Genomic DNA, 24,575 nt, shown 5'->3' with positions numbered 1-24,575 from the left:
TTGAGGGGAATATTTTCAACAAGTACAATAGAAAGACTGTTCCTGAGTATTTTCTTCCACAAGAACAGGCTTGAACAATCATTGCCTCTGTTTGTATTTATGGTTTTTCTTTGTTCTTTTTTCTGCCAGTTAAATCAACACACACAAGCTATTATTAAAGCCACTTTGACTTTAATGTGATTATCCAAACAAAGATGACATTTTCTGTTAGTATTTACCAACTTTATTGCAGTCTCTTCAAAAACAGTCTGATATGGAGAGGGGTAAGTGCTTTCCCAAGACAAAGGTCAACAGCAACACCTGTGATATTACGACACAGACGACCTGCGGCATATGATGCAAAAAACAATGAAATACAAAAAATCATGTGTATAAAACAAACATGGAATTTCTCCACATAATTTGGGGAAGAATTAGTTCATTTATGTGAATTGTTAAAGCGTTATTTGACCCAAGACGATTTTTTTTTAACATTAACAATACACAGTTCAACTTGATGTGTTGACTGAGGAATCGGGCCCATCGTTTAATTCATTTCAGTTTAAAATTTAAACAAAACAATTTTGTCACAATACACTTCAGTATATTTGTACATTTGTCTCCATACTGAAGGTCATGTGGACTGATCTACAATCCATTCAAACCATACAATTGACTTTATAAAATAACTACTGTCAGCCCTTTACTACGGGTCTACATAGGCAAACTTAATGTTGTATGTGACTTGGTGTCCGTTGTCCCACGCATACAGAACACCCTCTTTGGGATTGTAGTCAATCTGCGTGGTGTAGGTGTAGTTGTTGGTGAAGGGCATTCTGGGAGTCATCTGAGTGTTTGTGTGTGTGTCGAAGGCGTATTCCAGTTTGGCGTCCCTCTGGTTGTAGCTGTCAACAGCATAAAGGACGCCGCACACGATGAAGCAGTTCCCGTAGCGGTTCCTCCTGAGCCCGGTTCTCCAGGTGGTCTCCCTCTGCATGCTGAGGTCCGAGGGGTCCAGTCGACTCAGAACGACCACTTCCTGCAAGAAGCCCTCGTCGTCAAGTGCCGGGTAGATGATCCACAGGCCGCTCTCGTCCACGGCAAAGTCCACTTCTGAGTGGCGGTGCCACTCCCACGGCGACGACGACTCTTCCACCAGAGCGTCGTGCAGCATGGTCCAGGCGGCCACGTAGCGTCGACGCAGGTCATACTTGATGATGTCTCGGGAGAGGGCGCGGTTGTAGTAGAAAGCCCCGTCGTAGACCACGTGCCCTGTGCCAATCCAGTTGTAAGGAAGCTTGTATGTGTTGGTAAACCGGCCTGGAAAGGATAAAGAAGAGTGGAGAAGCATGAGATTCCCTCAAAGCAAGAGGAAAACAAGCAGTAAGTCAGTGAAAGCTTTGACGACCGGCTCTCACCTTGTTTGAAAACCTCCAGGTTGCGGAACTCCAGGAGATTATTTCCGTAGAGGAAGTTTGTGACGTAAATTTTGTCATTATCGGACTTTGGATCCTTCATCCATGCTCCTTCATTCCTGCCATAGGTGTTGTGAGTTACTGGCTCCGAAATCATTGCCAAAGTGTCCTTACACTCCCCTGTGAAAGAGTCAGAGCCATGAGTGAGGATTTAGAGGCTGTTTATTCAAACCTACGTCTGAAAATAATTAGAGGCTTTTATTTTAACCAGCTTGTATCACGGAAAGGTTGAGGTTGCCACAAAGGACTGAGCACTGAATTACAAAGTTTTGAGCTTTACGGAACAATATCAATTTAAGAGTTTTCTTAATCTTTCATGAGAATATGAAAAGTGTTAAGGCAGTCAGTCCTTTCTCTTTGGTATTTAACAGTAATTACAGCAAATCTTAACAAGGAAATTCTTTTTTGGCGATATCTTTGGTGGTAAACTCCTATAAGGACTTGCCAAGATGTTTTTTAGCCACTCTGGCTCTTTGGATGGCAATGTCGCCAATGACATGATGTCGCCATTTGTAGTTTTTAGAGAAACGTCTCCACAACTATTGAATGGTTTCCCATTCAATTTGGTACAGATATCCAATGTCCCAGTAACCTGACTTTTTTTTTTTTAATTTACATCTAGCGCCTATCATTTTTAAATTATCCAATACTTTGGTTTATGACCATCAGCCTCAGTTGTAGCGCATGTTAGCATGCTGACATTAGCACTGAGCTCAAAGCGTCTCTGTACATAGAAAGTAAAGTCTACCAGCCGATCAACATGTCTCGCACTGAAACATGTTTTTTTTTTGCTGTTTTCTAGCGTTTCTAGCTGTTTTCTTTAAAAGCATGAATGCCTTTGGTATTGATTTAATTAATAGCAAAATAGAGATTTGTTTATATTAATCCTGACTTGATAAACATTCGATAAGTCTTCCGCTCATTCGACATAAAAACTGAACTTACCAGTTTTCCTTGAGTAAGATTCCTCCTGCCTTTGCATCGGCTCGTCTAATTCCGGGTGTTCCTCCTCCGCCGTCTCTTCCCAGCTGATTTTGTATTTCTGTTTGACTTGAGCAGCCTGTCTGGTAGTGGTAGTGGTAGAGGTGGTGGTGGTGGTGGTGGTGGCAGCTGAAGAAGGGGTAGTCTCAGGTGTGGTGAAAGGCAGAGAAGTGCGGGGAGACAAAGTGGTCAGCCTCTGTGTGGTAGGAGGCAAAGTCGAAGCTGAAAAGAAGGTGGGTTCAGTTTTTTCTTCTGGTGTCGTGGCAGCTGCCTGTGTGGAGATAGCCGGTGTGGAAGCTGTTGTGGGGTGTATTCGGGCTGTGGTCAGGGCAGCATGGGTCGTGATGGTTGTAGTGGAAGACGGAATGGTAGTCGAAGGCTCAGTGGCTGTATTTGACGTATGTGTGCTTATAGGAGCTGCAGTGCTGCTGGGGATGATTTGTATTTGTTCTTTCACCGCTTGGGCAGAGGTTTTCATTATGGTGGTTGGTGTGTTTCTTGTCGTGAATGCTGGTACGACTTCTTCTGTGGCTGTAATTTTGGATGGTTGGGTTGGGTTTATTGTAGTTTTGGTTGTTTCCTTGGAAGTGATGCTTAAAGAAGTGCCAGATGGTTCAGCCTTTAAAGGCATGGGCCGCTGAGTGATTCCAGCAGTGACTCTTTGAGTAGTTTGAGCTGCAGTGGCCGTGGTCCTGGTTTGTTGTGTGGTAATGGTTGGTCCAAACGTGACGCTTCTCGCTGTGGATGCGTCACTCTGTACATCTGTAGACTCGTCCACCGATGTGGTTCCAACGACACTGACGAACTCATGATGAGTTTTTGAGGTGGGCTCACTTTCTTTCGGTTTTGCTAATTGGCTGATCTTCGTGGAACCGTGCAAAGGGCCGGTTGTCTTCGGTTGAAATGATCTTGGTCCCATCCTCGTCTTGGGGTGAGGGACTCTGTGTTGTAAAAGATTCTCCTCAATGAAGAGGTTAATTGGGCCATCACCACTGAATCCATGATACTCAAAAACTAAAAAAAAAGGTAAAAGAAAAGATTTTTGTTCAAATATTCTGAGCAGCAAAATGATTTCTTTTAAATCATCCAATACTATTCAAATTCATCTGTGTCTGAAATCATAAATGAAGTGCATGCAAACAGCAGAAGCTACACTTTTTAAGCAAAGCTATGAATTGGATGATCACTTGATTATTACACGACTGTAATGTGCAGATTTCTAATTTTCTAGTTTAGTTTTTTAGTTTACCTCCTCTGCTTTTAACCTATACCCTTAAAGCTGACTGAGGGTTTGCACTCACGGTTCTCTCCAGGCTCTCCGTCATCCGCCACCATCGGATCTGGCTCTGATTTATAAAAAGTCATTCCTCTTATGATCATTCCGTTGGGGCCGGTCTTCGACACATGAGGAGCCTCCTTGTTTGCCACGTTTCTGAGAGTCACCTGAGGTTCGACTTCAATGATCTGAGCAGAACCATCTGTCTTCAGGAAGGATGGATTTTCCCCAATAAACTTCTCATACTGTTTCTGTTAGTGGACAGATGGACACACAGAACTTCTATGAGGAAAGAATATTTACCAGTGCAGCTAAATGCAGTAGGATGAGACCAATACATCTGCTTGATTACATACTGGTGAGACAGAGATTTTACTAAAGACTTTTATGTGAATGTTTTTTCAGATGCATTTTCATCTTACCAAGAAAAGAAAAACAGGAAAGTATACAACTGTTGCACTGGCAACTTAATTGTGGAACACTTGGAGAAACCTAATTACATGAAATGTTTTGTTCCAGGGACACATTACTTCTTTTTTGTTTGGTGAGCTTCTGGTTACATTGTAAACGATTTTAGCCGGAACCAACTTCTTTTGGGAAATAAATTGGCAACACCCAATATGTGTTACCTAATACTTTTACTGTTTATCTTTATTTTGTCTTCTAAATAAGTCTGATAGTCTGATAATGTGACCATGATCCTGTTACTTGTACCGTCTGACTTCCTTTTTTAGCTAAGTAGCCACATTCACAGTCCTCAGCAACTAAATTGGTGAGCACAATGTTATTATTACTGATACATGATGACCAAAACTACAAAGTGCAACTCAAGTTGCAATGAACCTGAATTATTCTTTAATAAAGTGGAAACTTTTAATTTTCATTAATACATGCTTCTTACAAGTGCCCTAGTGAAGCATATTAAACTTGTGAATCACTTGCATGTGAAGCCCAGGTCCACCCAACTCATGGATCGGGCCCCAGTGGTGAAGTCGCTGGTCTGAGGTCTGCTGTTGTCCACTGGGTCTGCCAAACCTTCCAATTATCTCAATAACTCTTTTACACATTTGTATCGTGGGGACGATGATTTTATGGGGGGCTTTGTGGAAAGAACACATAATTGCTGCTTTTGTTTTGAAGGTTTGCAAGATTTAATAATGTTTTCGCAGCCTGAGCAGCAACATGTGAATCCAATCACTTCTTTTATACTTGTTTTTCTCCTGAATTCAGTTTATTCACTCACAGCCTTCACAACGGCTTTCAATACTGATTACCGTATGTCAGGATTTGTCCTGTAACAAACTGATGCATGTAACACAAGACAAGAGTCTCATAGTTATACCATGGATAAGTTTAGCAACTTTATTAAGCTGCTATTAATTCATTCAAGAATTACATCACAGTGAGTTATAACACACTGACTGGTGTAATGTAATGTGTGAAAAATGAAAATAGTGGCAATTTAATTTAAAGCACAATATTTATTTTGTTATTAGATGTTCAGATAGTTCTGGTGGAGTTATTTGTTCACAACAGTAATTACCTCACATGGGTCCCAAGCAACATTGTAGTAACAGAAACAGTAATTATCTATGTATAAGTTATTAATATGCTGTGTGTAGAATTTAGTGGCATCTTGCGGTGTAGTTGCAGAAGGCAACCGAATGAATTCTCCTCCGCTCACTTTCCAAGACTGTAAGCTGCCAAGTGCAAAATTATATTATACCCTAATGAAAAGTTTTGCTACTAAATCCCCTCAAATGCTACAAACTGGTCCTTTGGGTGTATTTTCTAGGAATTAATCTATTTACAATTTCACCTTTATTTATTCAGGATATTCCCACCGATATTTTGAATCTCTGTTACAAAGGGTCCCGGTAGGAATAAATGTAGTAAATAGCATAATAAATATGTATGTACTAGGTAGGTACTATAATAGTTACTAACAACCGGTTATCATTTACAGGTAGGACTCCATGTACTTTGCTGTATAAATATTTTTTGTATAAGTATCTGGTGAATACTAGGAATTACTGATCTGTTATCTTATTTAATGATACTAGCCAAGTTATGTTTTGTGACAGTATCATCATTTTGAGGTGTTATCTATTAAAGCATAAATAACAAGTGAATACTTAATATTTACAGTATGTTGGCATTATTTGGCAATTAAAGATAATCACCCTTTTGCATCAATAATTACCAAAATACAAATGTAGTTATTACTGTTTTATTATAGTACAGTCAAATAAAAACCTGCCAATATCACTGACTGGCGTTCATAGTTTAGCCCTTTTCTTTACCTCTACATCGTTTGTTAAACCTGTGATAATAAGATGTCACTTACATCTGGGTCTTGATATGCTGCGGCTCTGCTGACCTCACTTGGTCTCTTCTGGTCCTGATGCCGGTGCGTGGGAGGGGTGGGCGGGCTTTCAGTCGCATCTGCCTGGATCTGAGGGCTCTCCTGGGGCTTCACTTCAACCATGGTGTAGTTCAGAGCTACTGCCTTCATGCAGTCATGGACAAATCAAGATGTTGAACAGAAATAGTGTGCATGTTTTTTATGGAAAATTGGCAGCAATCGTCAGCAGTCATAATCACTAACAGAAGGAAATCTTAAGTCATTAATGAGCCGTTTTCACTGCAGACATTTTGACTTGTCACAGTAAGAAAAGCACATTAAAGATCACTCCGCTCTATTCAAGTGTCCCCGTAAACAGTTAAAGTGTGACAGTAACCCCGAACCTGCAGCAGCTACATGCAATTCAGCTATAAGTAATTTCATTATTTACACATGTGCTATTATTATTGGAACAGGCAACAAATGTATTCTGTCTCCCTTATACTTCCCAGACTGCATTGTACAAAAAAAGTGTCAGTGATGTCACTGCAAATTCTCAACAACTAACCTTTCTCACATTGTCATTTACCAGGACAGGCGCAGCTGAAACTAATACAAGTAATAATGGATACGCTTCATTTATCCATTAATTTGATTCCCTGCAGCTGTGTTTTCCATGCCAAGACCACTCTGTGAACATGTTTATTTCAGAAGCAAATGCAGCTTTTGCCCAGACAGTTTTATGCACTGCAGCTTCAGGGGCAGGTATACGGTATGTTGCATGTGACCCTATGAAATGAGTTGAATTATACCACAGTCCAATTCACTCAGTGATTCAGTACCCATAGAGTGACACGTACAAGACATTTTTGGGGGCAATTATAGATATGATTTGGACCATCTGATCCAATTCATGTATAAATAAATTCACAGTTGAGAATTAAAACTGTTAATTGGTGTTCAACTCAAAGGACTGTAAGTTTTAAACCATTTCACTTGAACTCAACTCCTATTGTGTCAACTCCAAAATACTATTCTACATAATTTAATAAACATTTGGTTAATATTTTCATTCTATAAATGAATATGAATTGAAAAGTAATTTACTAAATAGGGGGAAGGGGGCAAAGAATGTATTTTGTTAGTCCATTATAATCAGGTCAGTCAGCTATTAAGGAGGGATCAATACTCAGTGAGTTAAACTGTGATGGAACGTCTGTGCACTCCTTCCAGGTCCAGCCCCTAATACATTTGAAAACTGTCCCAAAGAGTGTGTTTTATTGGACACACTGAATCCAGAAGCCATCAATATAAAACACACCTGCTGCCAATAGTTTGCTATGCCAACATATTTGCAGTAACCTTTGCACAGTAAAAAAAAAAAAGGTACACTGCTGCTGTACCTTTTCCATGTTCTCCATGCGATCCACCAGCTTATTGGTAATGGAGTGCAGCTTCAGTAGATCCATGCCATAGAAGGAGCCCTCCAGCAGCTCGAGGATAGTGGAAAGCTGGAATGATCAAGTGGATTCCGTCAAAGACATGTCATGTGTAGAATAGGTCTATCCCCAGCCCATCCAAACTCAGTCTCCTGAATTTGATAACCCGTGATATCCATTAACCCCAGTGATCCAGGCTTCTTTAAAAACCAGGCGTATAACAGCCTTTTATTGGCACTGGAGCATGTAGACGTATGTGTATTGTGGGGTCGAGTATACGGCTGGGAAAAGGACCGGGCGACACTTCACCTTGACATTCTCTTTTCCAGCTTCTCTAAGTCTTTTCAGCCTGAACTCTCCCTCGCATGGGTTGACTGCTGACGGAGGAGCGATGCAGGCGCACTTGCACTCTGGTCCAGATGTGATAGTCTCCACGGTGTAGAAGTCCTGCGCAGTAGCGCTCCCTTCTTCTATCCGCCCGCAGGCGCTCCTGCTCAGGGGTCTGACAACACATTTACACCGACAGTCAGAGCCTTCCGAGAGGGCTTTCACTTTGTCATAATCACCCAGCAGCTACAAAGAGAAGAGGACGGATGATTTTTGCACCACGCTCAATTCAAAAATGTTTACGCACGAAATGATGAAATGTCCATAAAACATGTGAAGAAGGGATGTTTCCTCCTACCTTAGAGAGGATGCTCTCCTGGCCGTTTATCTCCTGCTGCAGCCCGTCGTTTTGCTCTGCCTGGCGCTCAAATTCTGACCTGGGATCTGCACCCCAGGTCTTTGGCGCTGCAGAGCACCGTGGAAAAAACGCACAGCACAGGACGAAGACAATGCATAACTTATACATGTTGTGAAGCTCACAGAGCACCGAGCAGAGAAACAACGTTGCAAGTGTGCAAGCAGGCACAGCCTGTCACAAATTACTTTAGCTGCCAAGAAAATATCATAGCCTACTTCTGGCTCCTAAATAAGAGAGGCGAATCTAGAGGAGCCATCAGTTAGCGAGATTAAGCTTTAAAGCGGGATGTCATCTTGTTCGTTGTCAGTGGATGCAGAGAAACAGCGCACTGAGTGAGGGAGCAGCCGGCATCTGCTGCTGGAGCCGCGCTGACAGGAGGCGGACCTGATCAGACGGGCGAGGAGGAGTTAAACTGCTCCAAAAGACTTCTCAAACATGATGGTGAAGCACAATTATTATTAGTGAGGGAAAAATAAAATGCATTGAAAGCTTCAGCGTGATCTTGATATTTCCTTTGGATTCAACTTGGCATTTAAGGTTCTAAAGGATATTTCGACCTGTTGCATATTGATTTGATGCTTCTCGGTCTCCATGCAACTGCCCAGTTCCAGCTGTGGTTTTGCTGCCCCCTAGCGGCAAAATAGTTCACTACGATGGAGGAAGTTCAATTCCTTGTTATGAAGTATGCTGCTGGACTCTGGTTGGTATTTGCGCCCCATGTGGCCAACCGTGGCATTGAATTGTTGGTAAATTGGCACCTGTTGATCACGTCATTCATTAGTACCAGCTGTGCACACGGTGCATGCACCTTCAGGATGCTAACAGCAGAAATAGCTTTTGTTTTTTTTAAATAGTTTACATGTTCATTTGACAAAGTGAAAGTTGAAATTGTGTCTCTTTACTTTGGGTTTCTGCGGAATATCCTATTTTGTTATGACGTAGTTTCACGCGCACACACGTACGTTGCTCTTCTATTCATTCAACTGGACACCAAACCGTGAGTAAGCTGCTGAATTTCTGGGCGAAATAAATATTTCTGAAAGGACTTTAAAAAGGAAGCCATAACAATGACAAAGCATTTTAAATTACCTGTTTATTTGCACTTTAAGGCACATCCAATTCCTGCACTTTTTATTTTTTATTTTTTTAATCAAACTCTTAACTGTAGTGTGATCATATACAGTCTCAGTGTGATACATGTTTATGTGTATATAAAAAGGAACATAGGAAGTTCGGTTAAGGCTTGTGGTGCCATGTAGGTTTGAGTATCGCAGAAAAAGAAGTCATAAAAATAATAAACCCTGTTGTGATACCAAAAGAATAGCTCTGTATTGTCAAGCTTTGTGACGCAAAATCCACAAAGCCCCAAGTGTAACCATCTTGTAATTTATCTATAATAACATTTGATCAAAGTACTAAAAGAATAAAGCACCATAATGGATGTCCAGAGAGATTTTTTTTCTTTTTACAAACATCCCACAACATAATCTTAATATTAAGTGTCTCATTTATACTTTATGCCTTAATCTGTAGTGAGCTTTGTTATAGCAATTGTAAGAAACCTTTGGGTGTTTAAAACCACTGTTACTAGCCTCAGAATGACTGGAGTCACCCAGTGAGAAATCTGATAGATAGTTGGTCGTTAAGTGCTTGGACTAAAGGTTCAAGAGTGACTATTTATGTCCCCTAGCACCCTTGGTGTTCTATCCTCTCCTCTGCTGCCACAGGCAGGATGAGGTGAGAAATACGACTCCACAGTCCACCGTACTTGTCGAGGTCCATCCTGTCAAAAGACACCGGATGGCCATCGGAGAGGAACTTCTTCTGAAGATGGTCGTCCACCATCTCTTCCACAGTACTCAGGCGAGTCTCGGCGGGAATCTCCTCTTCTTCCCCCAGCAGCACTGTGAAGATCAGACAAGTGTTCTTGTAGGCAGCGTTCTCGTGGTCGCAGTAGCGATAAAAAATAAGAGTGGAGCCTGGAGGCAGCTCCTCGAAGCGGTCGATGACAGCCACGGGTTTGTCGCCTTCGAAAGCTCCCTGCAGCTTGGTGTCGATGTCCAGTTTGACCTGGTCGCTGTCCTGGCTGGCTTTGCTGGCTCCGTCGATGTGGAGGACGGAGGCGTTGAGAGAAGACGAGAAGGCGGAGGCCAGCCTCTGAGCCAGGCAGTGCAGTGTCCTCTCACCTCTGTGGCCTGCAGTCAGGATCAGACTGACCGGCTCGGTGGGCTGGGCTGCTTGGAGGTGTCTCAGCAGGTGGATCTTGCTCCTATTCCAGAGCTCCGCACGCTGGTTGGGGAACTGAGTCTTTACCTTTTCCAACTGCCTGAGGAAGATGTCTATTTGCCGCACTTCATCTTTCTGAAGTGGAGACTTGGGTTGGAAGAGATGCGGCCACAGGAAGGCAATAACTAAGGCAATTACTAACACCGCCAAACCAGCTGCTGTCAGGATTGTAATTCCTATGGCGAGAAGGCACGTGTACTTAGTAAGTAATTTATAAGTTATTTATAATTGTAAATACACAATATACAAAGTTAGAGAGCAGTTATTTAAATGACCACCACTGAGATGGTAAGGCCTTGGCAGTCATTTGATATAAATGTGTATCTTAGCGATTAATCACCATGACACGAAAGAGAAACGAGGATATAAACATAAGGATAAATTAACAAGATTACCTCCACGATTTCCAGGAACTGCTGGTTCAGCATCAGCAGTCTCCTGAGTGGTAGGACCAATGGTTTCAACATCTTCCTCCGTCTGTGGGGAGATGGTGTTCATCTGTATATCCTCTTCTTCCTTCTCCGAGCAGCTCTCGTCATCTGACCAAGAGGAGGAAAAAAAAAAAAAACTGGTTAGCACACAGCTACGCGTTCATGCTCCCTCACTGGCTTCCCACCAGTGAACCCCACCTGTTGTGTTAGACTGGAATACCAAGAAGCTCAGCACGAGAAAACTTCCAGTCATTGGAATTTCGAGAAAACTCACCCTCTCCAGCGTCGGGGTTTGTTGTGTTAGAGTCTGGGGTTTCCTCATCAGGTCCATCTACTTGGTCATCCTGTCTGCCACCCAGGGTTGGTGGGCTGGTTGTTTCTGGTGCTTTCGTCTCTCCAGGGTGGTATTCTCCTGATGACATCAGAAAGCAACTCAAACAATGGTGTCTTTACAGTTACATTTTAAGAGGGATTTAAAAAAAAAAAAGGGTGGGTTCAATGACTGAAGGTCAGTTTGTTTAATGACATCCACCTGCAAGTTGCAGTGGAGAAAGCGCTAGGAACACCATAAAAAGACACTAAAAGAACAGCTGTAAACAAAGCAACCACGTCCATGACAGGGATGCTAAACTGCAGGATACATATTTGCTAGCCTGTGCACACTGTACTGATTTGCTTTGGTGATTTGGCTTCGTTTTGTGCATAAAGCTGTAATTTTGCATCTATAAACATCCACACAGAGCTTACAACTCCATATGAATGTAAAGTGTGAATGCAAAACATTTGGAAGCTCTTAAAATGGTGAGCTAGGCAAAAAGGATTTCTGAGTGATATTTGTGGTGTTCGTGGCAAGATCAATATTTCCATATGGAGATGATGTATAATGTGACTGCAGTGACATGGTGGAAACCTCACCTCATTGCACAGAACCAACACCACGACCACTGCATAGAGCATACAGTAAATTCACTTTAACACAGTGAAGTGGGCCGTTAGAGAGAACAGTTACAAAACTGCGACAAATGACACTTTCCGCAGTGGGTAAATATAAGTGCCCTGGCTCTTTGACCATGTGAATACCAAGGATAATAAAGTCGAAATCACTTGTTCTAACACTTAGACGGGAACACTCACTGGAAATCTCCTCCGCTGTCGTGGTCTGTTGCTCGGTTCTTGGTGTCTCTCTCTTGTAATCACCATGACTTCCTCCTTCAGCCTGAGGTGGGTTGCTGTTCTCCTTCACATTCGGCGTTGTGTCGTCTTCTGGAGGTGAAGATCCTACTGTTAGAGACACCCTCCTCTCTGCAGCTGAATCAATGTCTGTAATCAAATATAGAAATCAAGTGTCATCAAAGTTCTAGTCCAACTGAACGGCTCATGTTTAATTTTCAATTAAGAATCTTATTTTCAGCAATGAAACACCGTTGTAATATTATATACTTGCTTTCAACATCAGGCTGCACCACATCTTCACCATCGTCGTCGTTAGTCTCTCTGTTTGCGGATGATGAAGCTGAATCTTGTTGGGTGAGACGGACCATGTTTGATTAGAACAGCAGATGCAGAAAAAGCATTTGGTAAAGACACGTTGAACGGATTCATATTGACCTCGCTTGTATTTCTTAACGTTACCTTCTGAGAGTCGCTGCTTTACGATATCAGTCTCCTCCTGTTTGGACTCATCAAATGCTGAGACATGGTCCATATGTGTGAGCTGAGCTTCTTGTCCCTTGCCTTCTGATTTAAAAAAAAAAAAAAAAGTACATGACATGTGAATTTAAACCACTGTCTGCTGTAAATGTTTAGTAAACATAATAGTCTAATATAACCAATATCTGTCCTTTTAGTAACGTTACCTGCTGTGTGGTGGTGATCCGTTTCTTGCTCTGCCATGTCTTTGGATTGGGGCACTTCACTCAAGAGATGGTTCAAGGCTGCATGAGGAAAATCGGTGAAAAGCACTAGTTTTTTATGCGTTATCAGTTTTAGACAGATTCTCGTCACAGGTTCAAAGTCTGGAGTAAACGATAAACAAAAAGCACACAAAGGCTTCCTGACCTCAAAACTGGAAATATTGAATTGTCTGTTTCAAGAGCCCCGAGGCTAGCTTGGTGACATCTGGAGGCTAATTTACTGAATTTGCAGACATTGTAAGCAAACTAAAACATAGTAGTTAGCTAGTTATTAGTGTTGCTAGCAACACTCGCTCAGAGAGACGGGAGCTAATATAACTGTCAAGTGATTAGCTACCAACTAGCTACCGATTTAAGTGTCACACAAGATATGCTGGTTACACCAGTTAGCCAGGCTTATTTCTGAAAGGACTAACTTAAATAACATACATATATGTTGAATAGTAATTTATAATTCTTACCACACGTAACCCTCGATCACATCGCCGAGGAATATGACCGGTGTACCGCTTCCTTATCTTTGTGAAGCTTGCGTTACGTGTGTCGCACTGACAGGTCACAAACATCCAGTCGGAACGTTCAGCGGTGCCCGTGTTTCCCATCGAGATATCTAAAATGTGACACTTCCCGGACATCAACGGCGGTCTGCCACAAAATGGTTCCCCTACACAACTACAAGGAAGTCAGGGAAGCTCGTCTATGAGTGAACACGATGTGTTTATCGTGTTAATTAATATATGTTTATATCATCGTTCTCATAATGGATTCCAGGGTGTCTGAAAATAAGGAGTCTCACTCGTTGAGACGATCAACAAGGAAGTCATCGGGTAACGTTAAAGATGAGCAAATTGGCTGTTTTACAATTGGGCTAGTTTAGCCATCAAACTAAACAGCACTCAAAGTTTGACTAGAACACCCCTTTAATTTATGCTTAAACTCATTTCAGCTGACTTAGTCAATGTAGACGATCAACAGACTAGACAATGAGCTTTACGTTAACGTGTAGCAGTTGTTTTGAAACTTTAATCTACAGTGATTTGGGACACTCGGTACAATAATGTCTTTCTGCTCCTTCTTTAGTGTTGACGTTTGAACCGACCCCCAGGGGCCCTCTCAAGAGGACCAGGAAAGAGTTAAAAAGCCAAGCTCCTGTTCCAGCTGTCAATGGCTCCGGAGATGTGGAGAACAGCTCCGATGATGAAGGTGGGATGCTCCAGTTAAAACTTGTTTGACTTGTTACAACAACAGTTGCCCAACAGTGAGTCCTTTTTTCAAGTCTGTGTGAAAAAAAATTGAGACTTTTCTGTCCCGTTTAACAGAGTCCCCTGCCAAGAAGAGCCGGACAGAGACTGGTAGACCAGTGGATGGCGGTGGAGATGAGAATGAGATGGATGTCCACGAAGAAGATCTGGAGAGAGATGAAGACCAGGAAATGGATGTTCTACAGGACTCCTCTTGTGGCACTCATCGACCAACAACATGCCACGGTTAGTGCTGCAGCTAATGAAATAATGTCATTATTGATCAGTCTGAAGTGACAACTTCATATTGTTTTATGTAACCAATAGTTCACAAGTTCAATGTATATCATGAGCCATTATATACAACTTAGAAAGGCAGCACACCGTAACACTTGAGAGGCTGATTTGGCATTTTTGCTTTATTCAAAATTAACCAGTTATCGGGAAAATAAATTGTTACGATCAACTAACAAGTTAATCAATTATTTCTTCACCAGCCAAAGTTGCTTAGTGATATTTGTATATAATTTTATGTTATCAGAGCACACTGGTCTTTGTGTTATCAAATGACAAATGTGGCATCTTAGGGTTCTCTGATTGTTTACCTCTGACATTTTAAATCTCTGATTATTAAGACTTGTTGCCACTATCGGATCTAATCACCGGCAGTTTACAGGTTTTTATCTAAATCAAGGTTTTCTCTCTATACACCAGGCGATCTTGGAGATGTGAATTTATCCCCACGTGTTATGCTCGGTGAACGCCACAGATCCAATGTTGCTGTAAATTTAGAATCAGACTTGATGAAAACCAAGAGAGGTATGTAAAGGCTATGGATTCATACTGCATTAATCTGAATGATTTCATCACGGGAAGATAATACAGTCATCCTAATCTGTTTTTTTTTTGTTTTCAGTAAAACCATCAACAAAGGACCCTGTAGCCTCCACCAAGTCTGCCGCACAAATCAGACCACCAGCAAACAGACACAATGTGACGGTCACCAGCATGGCCGACTACAAGAAGACGATGGAGGCCAAGGCCCAGAGCCCTGGTATTGTACCCGTTTATATTTTAGTCAAAAGAATTTGCATTGGGCACCTGTCCAATGGATTTACATCTCCAAAAAGTGATCATATTTGACATTGATAAACTCTGCCTCACCTTTAGGTATACCAACAGTTAACCACCGAGTCCCAAGTGTGCACCCAGCCTCAAAGAAAACCTACCCAACGCGACAACGTGTGAACAACATTCCGACACAAAAAGAAACTGCTCAGCACAAAAAACAAGGTATTGCAGCTTCAACTGATTATTTCAATCATTAGCAACATGTAATGTGGCTGTGACATGTTGGACATTGATTTAATGAGATTTTTTCTCTTACAAGGGATAAAAAAAGCTGCTGTTATCAAGAAAAGCTCTGGATATTCCTGTAGAGGTGAGCTATCGTCATTTTATTTGCATTATCGTCACACTCAAAGATACTTGTTGTACATTATTTGCTATAGTACATTTGAATACGGCCTTGTGTCCTTCCAGGCTTCATGTGGTGTTTGTGGCGTTTGGTTCTCCTGGCGCTGCTCTGTTCGGCCCTCTTGCTGGCATGCAAGTTCATCCCGGTACTCAAAAAGACTGCAGATGGTGGAACGCATCCATCCACGGCTGTAAATCCAGAAATGTTTGCTGATCATTTGTCTCTTCTTGAGACTCAGTTCCCTAGTCAGCGGCCTGAGTTGTGGAGGATGAGCAAGATCCACCTGGAGAAGCACCTCAAAACGTCCCACCCTACAGAGCCGGTCAGTCTGATCTTTACTGCAGGCCACAGGGCTGAGAGCACACTGCGCTGCCTGGCTCAGCGGCTGGCCTCCTCCTTCTCATCTGCCCTCAACGCCTCCGTCCTTCACATCGATGGAGCCAGTAAAGCCAGCCAGGACAGCGATGAGGTGAAGCTGGACATTGACAGACAGTTGCGAGCAGCCTTTCAAGGAGACAAACCAGTGGCTGTCATTCATCGCTTCGAAGAGCTGCCTCCAGGCTCCACCCTCATTTTTTACCGCTACTGCGACCACGAGAGCGCTGCGTACAAGCGGGTGTTCCTGTTGTTTACTGTGCTTCTTCCTCAAGATGAGGTCAAGCCTGACCAGAGTCTGAAGGACTTGGAGGAGATGGTGCACGACTATGTCAAGGAAAGGCTGGTGGACTCCAGCAACCAAGCCGGCTTCAGTGACATGGACCTTGACAAGTACGGGGGACTGTGGAGCCGCATCTCCCATCTTATCTTACCTGTAGTGTCTGAGAAGGAAGTGGAGCAGAAAGGATGCTGATGAATCCGTCAATCCGTCAGCCGTCAATGAGGACGTCAGAATACCACTTTGGACCAGTCTGGTCCGCCTTGGCACGGTATAGGAGCTCTGAACCAGAGAAGTAACATGTAAATATAACGCGTGTGCTGTTACATTTCACATATATACTTGAGTTAAAATGATTGACCGTTGTATTGATCTCCTTCTGTCGAAGATGAGGTTATAATTGGGCTGCAGTCCAATGTTGATGATTCTGTTTAACGGCTCTCAAGATTCCCAGCACTGAGTTTTTACACGTGCACACATGTACAGGCTTTTGCATAAGGATGTGACAGTGGCACCATCGTTCCACTTCCAAAGTAGTGTATGAAATGCATATTCTCATTCAGATTTAGCATACTATATACATACAACACACAATTACATTATTTGGTTTGATGTATTCTCCTTGTTTTGATTTGACAGCACTTTGTACAACAGCTTTTATACCCATCGAAGAGTTCTTGTTGAACAATCAGCATGAATTACAATGGGTCCTTCATTGGAACTAATGAAAAATGTAAAATCTTTAATTGACATCTTTGTTTTAGGAGGAAATTTGCATTTCTTGTTCTGTATCAAATCTCTCAGACAACTGCTGGCTTGCTTTATACTTCAGTTTGATATCCCCATGGAGATGTGTGTCCCATTGTTCATTTAATTCTCTTGTGTACACAATTGGATTTGCACTAAAATGTTTGCTTTATCTATCCTTATCAAGAGTGCTGGCTTTTATGAAGATAAATATTTTATATTCTTTGTTTGTTTTCTGAATGTGTATTTGTGATATGTTGTCTCTTTCCTAGATTGGAATATTGTATTGAATATAAAACGCTTTGTTCTTTGCAACTGTTGAAATGTCGACTTTGAAACATACAGCTTCTCACTAGGTGATTTTAATTTGTTAAAATATTAGTCAACAAGTCACGAAATGTGCCTTAAACACTGAAATGGAGAAGAATAGACTATATTTGAAACACTCATGAATCATTTAATACTGTATCTTCACAACCTCAGAACCCAAATGAGGTTTCTTGCAGAAAGAGTTTGTACTGATTTGTGCAAATTACAATTTAAAAATACAGGAAAGTGTTTTTTCCTCATTCCTCTTACGTTTTCATTCTGAGATGAATTTAGTTTTGCTCACGTGAACGTGTACATTTTCAATAAAGATTATTTTGATAACTAGAAAAGTTAATAATTGATGTAACTCATTGTTGTGTTTTCCTGAAAACCGAAATGTTCTTTGAGTATGTGAATGGACACACCCGGAGCCCAACCCTTGTCCTCATCACTGCTTTCAGGAGACCTTCAGGTGCAAAAGCACAACAGGATCAAACAATTACGGAAGTAATTGACATTTAGTTTATAGCAATATTAAGTATTTCCTACAGAGGGAATTCACTGTGCTTATCTGGAGAGTAATATAAACGACAGTACAATGGTTTTAAAAACAAATGCTACATCTGGTGCACGTCTAAAATCATCTGGCAGTTGCATGCAGCATAACCACTTTGGCATATAGCCACGGTGTAACTAATTGAAACACTAAAGCCCAAGTTGTATTATTTATTTATTCAAATGTTTTATTTCATAGCATAAGAGATGCTTTTTAGTTTTATAGCCTACCGTGTTAGACACAAGTGTTTCAGATTTTCATTATGTTCATAGTAGAAATAGTTCCCAGTGGTAAAAATGTTACCTCAGGAGGATCGTCTTTCTCTGACACTTGTACTACTGGTGTATTATTAAAGACTGTCAGTGTGCAGTCACATATGTTAACATTATATATATATATATAATATGTACAAACTTTTTATTCTGTTAGGAGAGAAATGGCACACTTTTTGTAAGGTAAGGATTAAAATCATGACCAGAATGCAATTTTATTTTTCTCACCAGCACCCATGTGTAATATCAGAATATTAACCTGCTGTAGTTGATAAACTGCAATAAAGTGATAGAGTGTAGGTCAAACAACATCTTAAGAGTGCACTATAAAGCTTTGAAACCAGGAAGTTACAACTGAAAAACACAGCAGCTGTTCAATCATTTACTAAGAGGTTAAGATGTATAACTCGGTATTGAAAACACAGATCTATTCATGGATAAACAATACGAAGCAGAGTTCATGACTGTGTGATGTTTATAGCTGTGGAAAATAACTGAAATATTTACTGTGCTTTTATAGAGCAGGAAATCAAAATGAATGTGAAAATGAATTGACATTGTCCGTGTTCTGTCAAGAAACAAAGTTTAATCAACAGCTCAGTGATTGATGTGCCTCATCATCTTGACACGTTGGCAGAAGTTTAATAGTTAGATAATTGTCTACATGAACGTGGACACAGCTGATAGTTGCTCCCTTCAAGGGTACCATAACAATTAATAATCATGTATGAATCACGCTTTGCTGTATGACTAATCATTTTTAAGTCACAGTGCATTCATTTTTGTTTACATATTGAACAACTGTGATTTACACATTAACATTAACAATCCAGTCTCAATCATTCACGTGGGGTTGATTTGTTTATGGATGTGCATATTTCTCTTTTTGGACTATATGTGTAGAATATTGCTGTTGCAATTAGGTTAAATCTTGTCTCTCGGTTGAAAGTCCTGTGTTTTATTCCTCCTTACACATTAAACTACGCATTGCCATGACTTCAGATTTTCCTAGCGTAATCAACAACATTTTATTATTCATATCATGTACTAAAGTTTCCTTTAGTGGACTTACCTTTGCCCGTAAACACAAGTCGAGATTTATGCCATGATTGAGTGTTCAACATGTGGTATCATTCTTATCTCTATCATCCATCTATGTTTAAAAACACAGTATTTCAGCTATATAATGTATAGCTATTCCAATCAGTTATTAGCTTGGGAAATGATTCGCCTGGTACAAGGAGATACTTAACTATGACCTAATGTAACTTGAGGAGATATTTGCAGTTTGATCTTGATGACAGGTGTAACTCTGATAAGAAGGTGAGGTGACCTCATTTATTACCTTCCTTGGAAAAAGTTTAGAGATGTTATATGCAAACACTGAAACATTGTGTGTGTGGTTTAAACAGCATTTTCAACTTCGATTGCTTTATTGTTATTTTGAGATTGGAACCAACCAGGAAAACGCAATTTTACATTCAACATACGTTTTCATTACTTTTACAAAATATACTATTTAGATACAAAATATTTTTTAAATGTGAAGGTCACAGCAGCAGTATACAAACAAGGTGCAGAGAATAGTGCAAAAAGAGTATCATACACAAGTATCATAACACACAGTTAAAAAAGAATGCCCTTTTAAACATGAGCATGCATACAAGTGTGCAACTTACAGTCAGGAATCTGGGACTTTAATTTAATTTGTATTCATGATTAACTTTTAAAAATTTAACAAAAAAGCATTACAACCCAAAAACAACTGTGAATTACATGCACACAAAGTACCAGCACACCTTCATACGCAGGCCTACTCTTGATGACACCCAAACATCCCGACAGCGACCGCTACAGCGAAACACAAGTTTCCAACGGTGAAGATGACTGAGACAGCAATGACGATCACTTGGGCTCTGAGCTTCCCTCTCTCACGGTTTTGTAAACCCCCTGTAACAGAAAATAGTGACAGATATTTTGGTCTTCATATATGATTTCTATATTGTATTTAATGTGTATCTGTACTGATATTCACACAGCACTGTAGTACAAGTCGTTCACCTAATTTGCTTCTCCCCAGTATTGCTTTTCTTTGAGTACTGCTGACGAAAAGCCAAATTGCATACAGGACAAAGAACACTGTGAAAGTGACCATCACTTTCAGAAGCCAGTCCTTTCTGCACTTGTCCGAAACACCAACGAAGATGACAGCGACTGTGTGTAAAACATATTTGGAAATAAAATCAGCGCAATAAATAAGGCTGTGGCAACTAAGAGACCGTGCAATCTGCGACGTTGGTTAGCAAGGATGCAAACTACTGCATTAAATACATTAAACATGTCACAGAGAGAAATTAATGCAGTTAAGTTTACTGCTTTATAGATTAAAATCAGGTGAATCTCTCTCACTTGTAAAAATCTGATGGATGACAGAACACACTTTGACAGCATGCTCACAGATCTCCTTTCTTGAACAGAAGAAAAGAGGAACAATAACAGCTGTGCACAAAGTGTTACAGTTGAGTTTCAGGTCAAACATTCAGGCAGAAGAAGAGGAAGTTCAACTTACAGTTCATGACTGGGTTCAATTGGCAGACAGACGATTACCAGCTCTATGAAATTAATCACTATCGCCACACATACAAGAGCAACGAGAGTGACCTAAACGTGCCCACACAGACACACAGACAGACGTAAACACACAGTCAATACAACCTCGTACAACTAAGAAATTTGATATAGATGTAGATATAGAGAAATGTTGTACACCTCTTATTATTACTTACTTGAACAGGTTCAGCCACACAAAACAAGATCACAGCCGATATTTCCAGCGCCGCACACAGCAGGCTGCAAGATATCTGTGACACCTACACAAGAAATAAGATGCACTTTCACTTATCTCAATAAACCTGAATAATTAGTATTTAATACGTGTTTGTACACACAAGCACAGACTACGGACTGAGCCTACAAATGTCATCAAACATTTATAAGATGTGCTGATTTGCAATACTTGTCTATATAAGGAAGTTTTACGCTAGAAAGATGAATTTACGTTTTCAGAAGAAAAATGCACTTATACAAAATGCAAACAATGAACTCAACATGCAAATGGCTACCACTAAGTACATCAAATCTACTATGAAAGTTGCTTAACACCTTTTTTTGGTTGGCTTTCTGAAAAAGTCATTCAATATCTTTAAACTCTGTAATTACCTCTGTATAGTTTTCACTACAGAGTATGGGAGGACAGTTAGTGACAACAAAAGCCCTCACGTCTTACCTTATTTAGACAACGAGAAAAGAGGCTGTTGTGGAGGGCGGTAATGCATATACTAGACAGTGCCTGATGAGAGATAAAGAGAATTATACATTTTTTTTGTACACTTTTCTGTAGTAGGACTATTGTGTAAATGGAATTCACTGGGTAACATAAATGTATAAATACCATACCATTTTGAGTACCACCAAAAAACTGACGGAAATAATCGCCACAGTACCTGCTCTCTGAAGACAAATCAAGAGAAACACGGAGGAACTGTGTAAATAAAATGTTTGACATTTATGTATCAAAGGGCCAGTGTATCAAATTTCGTGGGCTCTATCGTGCAGAAAGGGAATATAATAATCATAACTATATTTTCATTTGTGCATAATCACCTGAAACTAAGAATTGTTGTGTTTTCATCAGCTTAGAATGAGCCCTTCGTATCTACATAGGGAGCGGGTCTTGTTGCACTGTCATGTTTCTACAGTAGCCGAGAATGGACATACCAAACACTGGCTCACCTCTGACAGGATTGTGAAACTCCAAAAACGTGGTACCGCCAGCCATATCACTGGACTCTTGGAAAGGCATAATTGAGCGGAGGGGTAATCAGATGATTGCACTCTTCAACCACACCGCTAGATGCCCCGAAATCCCACACACTGTCCTTTTAATGCATAGATTTCTGCACAATGTCGACAAAACTCAATCAAATCCACCGCCGTGTCGCTCCTTACCTCCATTACCTCCCGTGAGCGGCTATTAACCACTTGCTTAGTGGTCATGCTTGCCTCTGTAGTTTTTGGCTTAGTAGTACATGTTGTATTACTTTGCCCAGTACATATTGTAGTACTGGGCACAGTACTTATTGTAGTACTTGGCCCAGTACTTATTATAGTACTGGGCACAGTACTTGTAGTAGGTTGAGTAGTGGGTGTTGGTGTGGTGGTGCAGTCCTTCGCATCCACTGATTTCCAGAATGTATCAAAAGTCTGAAGAAATGTGGCTCTGAAATATATCAGACAGGCACATGTTGATGACAATCGTTTTGCTTTGCATTGTAATATTGACCTTTGGAGGGCAGTCAAAGTGTTCGAATACCTGAAAGTTATGTTTACGTCTGCACCCGGTGCCATCCAGTTAACTTGAAGCCAAGATTTGCCTCGATTATTTTTATGACTAACAGCCGAGTCCTAAGGAGAGAGACAAAAGTAAAGCAAGCGTCACTTCCACCAGACAGATTATTAAGGCTTTGGCTTTGAATTGCCCCGTAAATTTCAATTAAACGTGTTATTTAAAATGGAAATGGAAAGTATTCAATTTATTAATGTAATGCATTTAATACCTCTAATAATGAAAAAATGCAATGGTTACTTACTTCTGAACCAACACAAGACAAGAGACGAGTCATAGAAGGGTCAAGCAAGATGAATTTTCCAACAGGACGGCCGCTTGTCTCGAGCGCCTGCAACATAAAGCCCCTGAACTGTGTGGCTGGTTGTTTGCTCTTTAGAACAACTGGGTAAAAAGTTTGAAGATTCATTGGAGAGAAGGTGGAGGGACAGAAAATGAAGACAGCGTTAGTAGTGATAACTACTTAGGGAATGACAACTGCAACACATTTTGATAGTGATATACAAGCTTCCAGGAAAATGGATCCAATAGTCTCTTTACCTGTAATAGGGTCTTCCTTGTTTCCAGGTTTATCACAACTCAACTCAAAGGGCGGTACAGTGTTCTGAGGATCATAAAATAACCCATCTGGTCTCGCATGATGAGGTGACATGTCGTCACACGAGTTTTGTATGTTACCAGATGCAAACCCATGCACCTTTGCGATGATGTTAAGGCCAATCAAAATCCACAACCACATCTGTAAAACAAAATGACTTCTTCATAAACATGCAGTCTCTGGAAATGAATAATATTGACCTGAAACTCCGTCACCGTGAGATTCAGCTGATGCATTGGCACCATAAGTATCATCATACATACTCCTCCAACTTTTGAAAAATGCAGAAGGACAATGACAATTTTACAAATCCACACTGTTCACTCAATATGCCTTTGAACTAACCCATCAATTAAAGTCAGCTCTTTTCTTTTGGAAAATGTCAATAAAAAAAACTAAAATTAGGCCTGAAAGTTAACAGCAAGCATTTCTAGTGAGCTCTTTCACAGTATTTATTCAAATACAAACTAGGATTTATAGCATAAGTCCTCAGTAATACACACAGTAATAATAACAACTCTTTTCTCTTACCTTCAAATATTTGTATAAAACGTCCTTAAAAAAGAAACCTTGAGTAAAGATATCACACTACGACCGTAGACACTTAGACCTTAGAACTTGCTATTTAATCCTTATAGATGAAAACAGGAAGAAACCTCAGAAATGGATCCTTCTTCCGTGACAGTTAGGCGTGCAGTGTGTGCTAGAGAGCACAGCAACAACTCAACAGACTGAAGGAGGAAGTTAGAAAGGGCAATCTAAGTGCACGGCTGATCCCACCCACACGCACATCTAAATGATTGAGAAAGTACAGTATGTTTACTGTGGACTACACCTGTGTTTCAGATTGTTTCCCAAAAGAATGCAGGATCCTTAATTTATAGCACGATACAGATCCGAGTCTGCAGTGCCGATAGAAACACAGTTCCTTGATGAGTACCTCAAATCAAAATAACTGTCAACTCAAAATCAACCCATAATGAAACAGAGTTTGCTTCTTCTCTTGTGTCTGCTTCATTAACATATATTTTTGTATTTTCAAGATTTTACCATTATTTGGTAGTATGCAAAGAAGGTATAATGTGAAAGCATCATCAGTCGTTATTTTGCAGTTAATAATGAGGGCAAGTAGAGGACCCTGGCAAAATGTAATGCTATTCCAATGTATATATGTTGACAGTATTATATCAGTATTATCCTCTTTGGCTATTTTAAAATGTTGTAAACGCTAATGCTGGTAACAATGATTCAGCAAAGCCAACCCTAAGCATAGTAATGAACGCTTTGATCACCGGGGAACTTCCGTTGAAAGTGTGTGTCCAGATTGAGGTGCCATGCCACCTGTAGAGGGCCCATTTGAGCAGGTTTGACTTTTTTCTATAAAGGCTGGACTGCATATCAAATGACTTATATATATATATATGTCATTTGATATGCTGTATATAA

At 40.6% G+C, this 24,575-nt stretch overlaps 4 protein-coding genes across 7 annotated transcripts; 1 reads left to right on the top strand and 3 right to left on the bottom strand.

The window, feature by feature from the left end:
• Window positions 1-151: 151 nt before the first annotated feature.
• Window positions 152-8,555, bottom strand: olfml2ba (olfactomedin-like 2Ba). 2 transcript variants are annotated; one of them, XM_079158396.1, is made up of 8 exons: window positions 8,180-8,555; window positions 7,804-8,067; window positions 7,459-7,566; window positions 6,059-6,220; window positions 3,737-3,962; window positions 2,400-3,449; window positions 1,398-1,574; window positions 152-1,299 (listed from the first exon to the last, which is right to left on the bottom strand). In XM_079158396.1, exons 1-8 carry the CDS (start codon window positions 8,345-8,347, stop codon window positions 686-688), a joined length of 2,769 nt encoding a protein of 922 aa, XP_079014522.1. In that variant the 5' UTR covers window positions 8,348-8,555; the 3' UTR covers window positions 152-685. The 2 variants fall into 2 exon arrangements, with proteins under 2 accessions (XP_079014522.1, XP_079014523.1); XM_079158397.1 differs by having other exon boundaries at window positions 7,804-7,996; window positions 8,180-8,300.
• A 765-nt stretch (window positions 8,556-9,320) lies between these two features.
• LOC306694546 (torsin-1A-interacting protein 2-like) lies at window positions 9,321-13,438 on the bottom strand. Of its 3 annotated transcripts, none has more exons than XM_079157447.1 (8): window positions 13,331-13,438; window positions 12,813-12,890; window positions 12,589-12,693; window positions 12,401-12,475; window positions 12,091-12,276; window positions 11,231-11,368; window positions 10,921-11,064; window positions 9,321-10,701 (listed from the first exon to the last, which is right to left on the bottom strand). In XM_079157447.1, exons 2-8 carry the CDS (start codon window positions 12,847-12,849, stop codon window positions 9,926-9,928), a joined length of 1,461 nt encoding a protein of 486 aa, XP_079013573.1. In that variant the 5' UTR covers window positions 12,850-12,890; window positions 13,331-13,438; the 3' UTR covers window positions 9,321-9,925. The 3 variants fall into 3 exon arrangements, with proteins under 3 accessions (XP_079013573.1, XP_079013575.1, XP_079013574.1); XM_079157449.1 differs by having other exon boundaries at window positions 11,231-11,365; XM_079157448.1 differs by having other exon boundaries at window positions 12,589-12,690.
• Window positions 13,439-13,539: 101 nt separating this feature from the next.
• Window positions 13,540-17,558, top strand: LOC306695325 (uncharacterized protein). Its single transcript, XM_079158549.1, has 8 exons — window positions 13,540-13,696; window positions 13,950-14,072; window positions 14,189-14,356; window positions 14,825-14,929; window positions 15,027-15,164; window positions 15,281-15,403; window positions 15,501-15,551; window positions 15,653-17,558. Exons 1-8 carry the CDS (start codon window positions 13,630-13,632, stop codon window positions 16,435-16,437), a joined length of 1,560 nt encoding a protein of 519 aa, XP_079014675.1. The 5' UTR covers window positions 13,540-13,629; the 3' UTR covers window positions 16,438-17,558.
• Window positions 17,559-19,807: 2,249 nt separating this feature from the next.
• Window positions 19,808-23,833, bottom strand: LOC306694648 (uncharacterized protein). The gene is made up of 12 exons (XM_079157576.1): window positions 23,661-23,833; window positions 23,072-23,270; window positions 22,776-22,915; window positions 22,499-22,590; window positions 22,135-22,405; window positions 21,583-21,636; window positions 21,413-21,475; window positions 20,913-20,996; window positions 20,696-20,787; window positions 20,536-20,594; window positions 20,188-20,340; window positions 19,808-20,076 (listed from the first exon to the last, which is right to left on the bottom strand). The coding sequence occupies exons 2-12, from the start codon at window positions 23,268-23,270 to the stop codon at window positions 19,940-19,942; spliced, it is 1,344 nt and encodes a 447-aa protein (XP_079013702.1). The 5' UTR covers window positions 23,661-23,833; the 3' UTR covers window positions 19,808-19,939.
• Window positions 23,834-24,575: the final 742 nt, after the last annotated feature.

The sequence above is a fragment of the Pholis gunnellus genome (assembly GCF_910591455.1).
Source record: "Pholis gunnellus genome assembly, chromosome: 4".
Classification (NCBI taxonomy): Eukaryota; Metazoa; Chordata; class Actinopteri; order Perciformes; family Pholidae; genus Pholis; species Pholis gunnellus.
This window is presented reverse-complemented; position numbering and strand designations above follow the sequence as displayed.

Coding starts and splice junctions, on each gene's coding strand:
- olfml2ba (XM_079158396.1), bottom strand. CDS start 8,347: ATGTATAAGTTATGCATTGTCTTCGTCCTGTGCTGTGCGTTTTTTCCA. Junction 7,567..7,803: donor CTGGAAAAGAGAATGTCAAG/GTGAAGTGTCGC, acceptor TGATCATTCCAG/CTTTCCACTATCCTCGAGCT. Junction 6,221..7,458: donor GCATGGAGAACATGGAAAAG/GTACAGCAGCAG, acceptor GACTGCATGAAG/GCAGTAGCTCTGAACTACAC.
- LOC306694546 (XM_079157447.1), bottom strand. CDS start 12,849: ATGGCAGAGCAAGAAACGGATCACCACCACACAGCAG. Junction 12,694..12,812: donor GGATCACCACCACACAGCAG/GTAACGTTACTA, acceptor TTTTTAAATCAG/AAGGCAAGGGACAAGAAGCT. Junction 11,065..11,230: donor AAACCCCGACGCTGGAGAGG/GTGAGTTTTCTC, acceptor CCTCTTGGTCAG/ATGACGAGAGCTGCTCGGAG.
- LOC306695325 (XM_079158549.1), top strand. CDS start 13,630: ATGGATTCCAGGGTGTCTGAAAATAAGGAGTCTCACTCGTTGAGACGA. Junction 13,697..13,949: donor ATCAACAAGGAAGTCATCGG/GTAACGTTAAAG, acceptor CTCCTTCTTTAG/TGTTGACGTTTGAACCGACC. Junction 14,073..14,188: donor GAACAGCTCCGATGATGAAG/GTGGGATGCTCC, acceptor CCCGTTTAACAG/AGTCCCCTGCCAAGAAGAGC.
- LOC306694648 (XM_079157576.1), bottom strand. CDS start 23,270: ATGTGGTTGTGGATTTTGATTGGCCTTAACATCATCGCAAAGGTGCAT. Junction 22,591..22,775: donor TGTCTTGTGTTGGTTCAGAA/GTAAGTAACCAT, acceptor CTCTCTCCTTAG/GACTCGGCTGTTAGTCATAA. Junction 20,997..21,412: donor TTTCTCGTTGTCTAAATAAG/GTAAGACGTGAG, acceptor TTTCTTGTGTAG/GTGTCACAGATATCTTGCAG.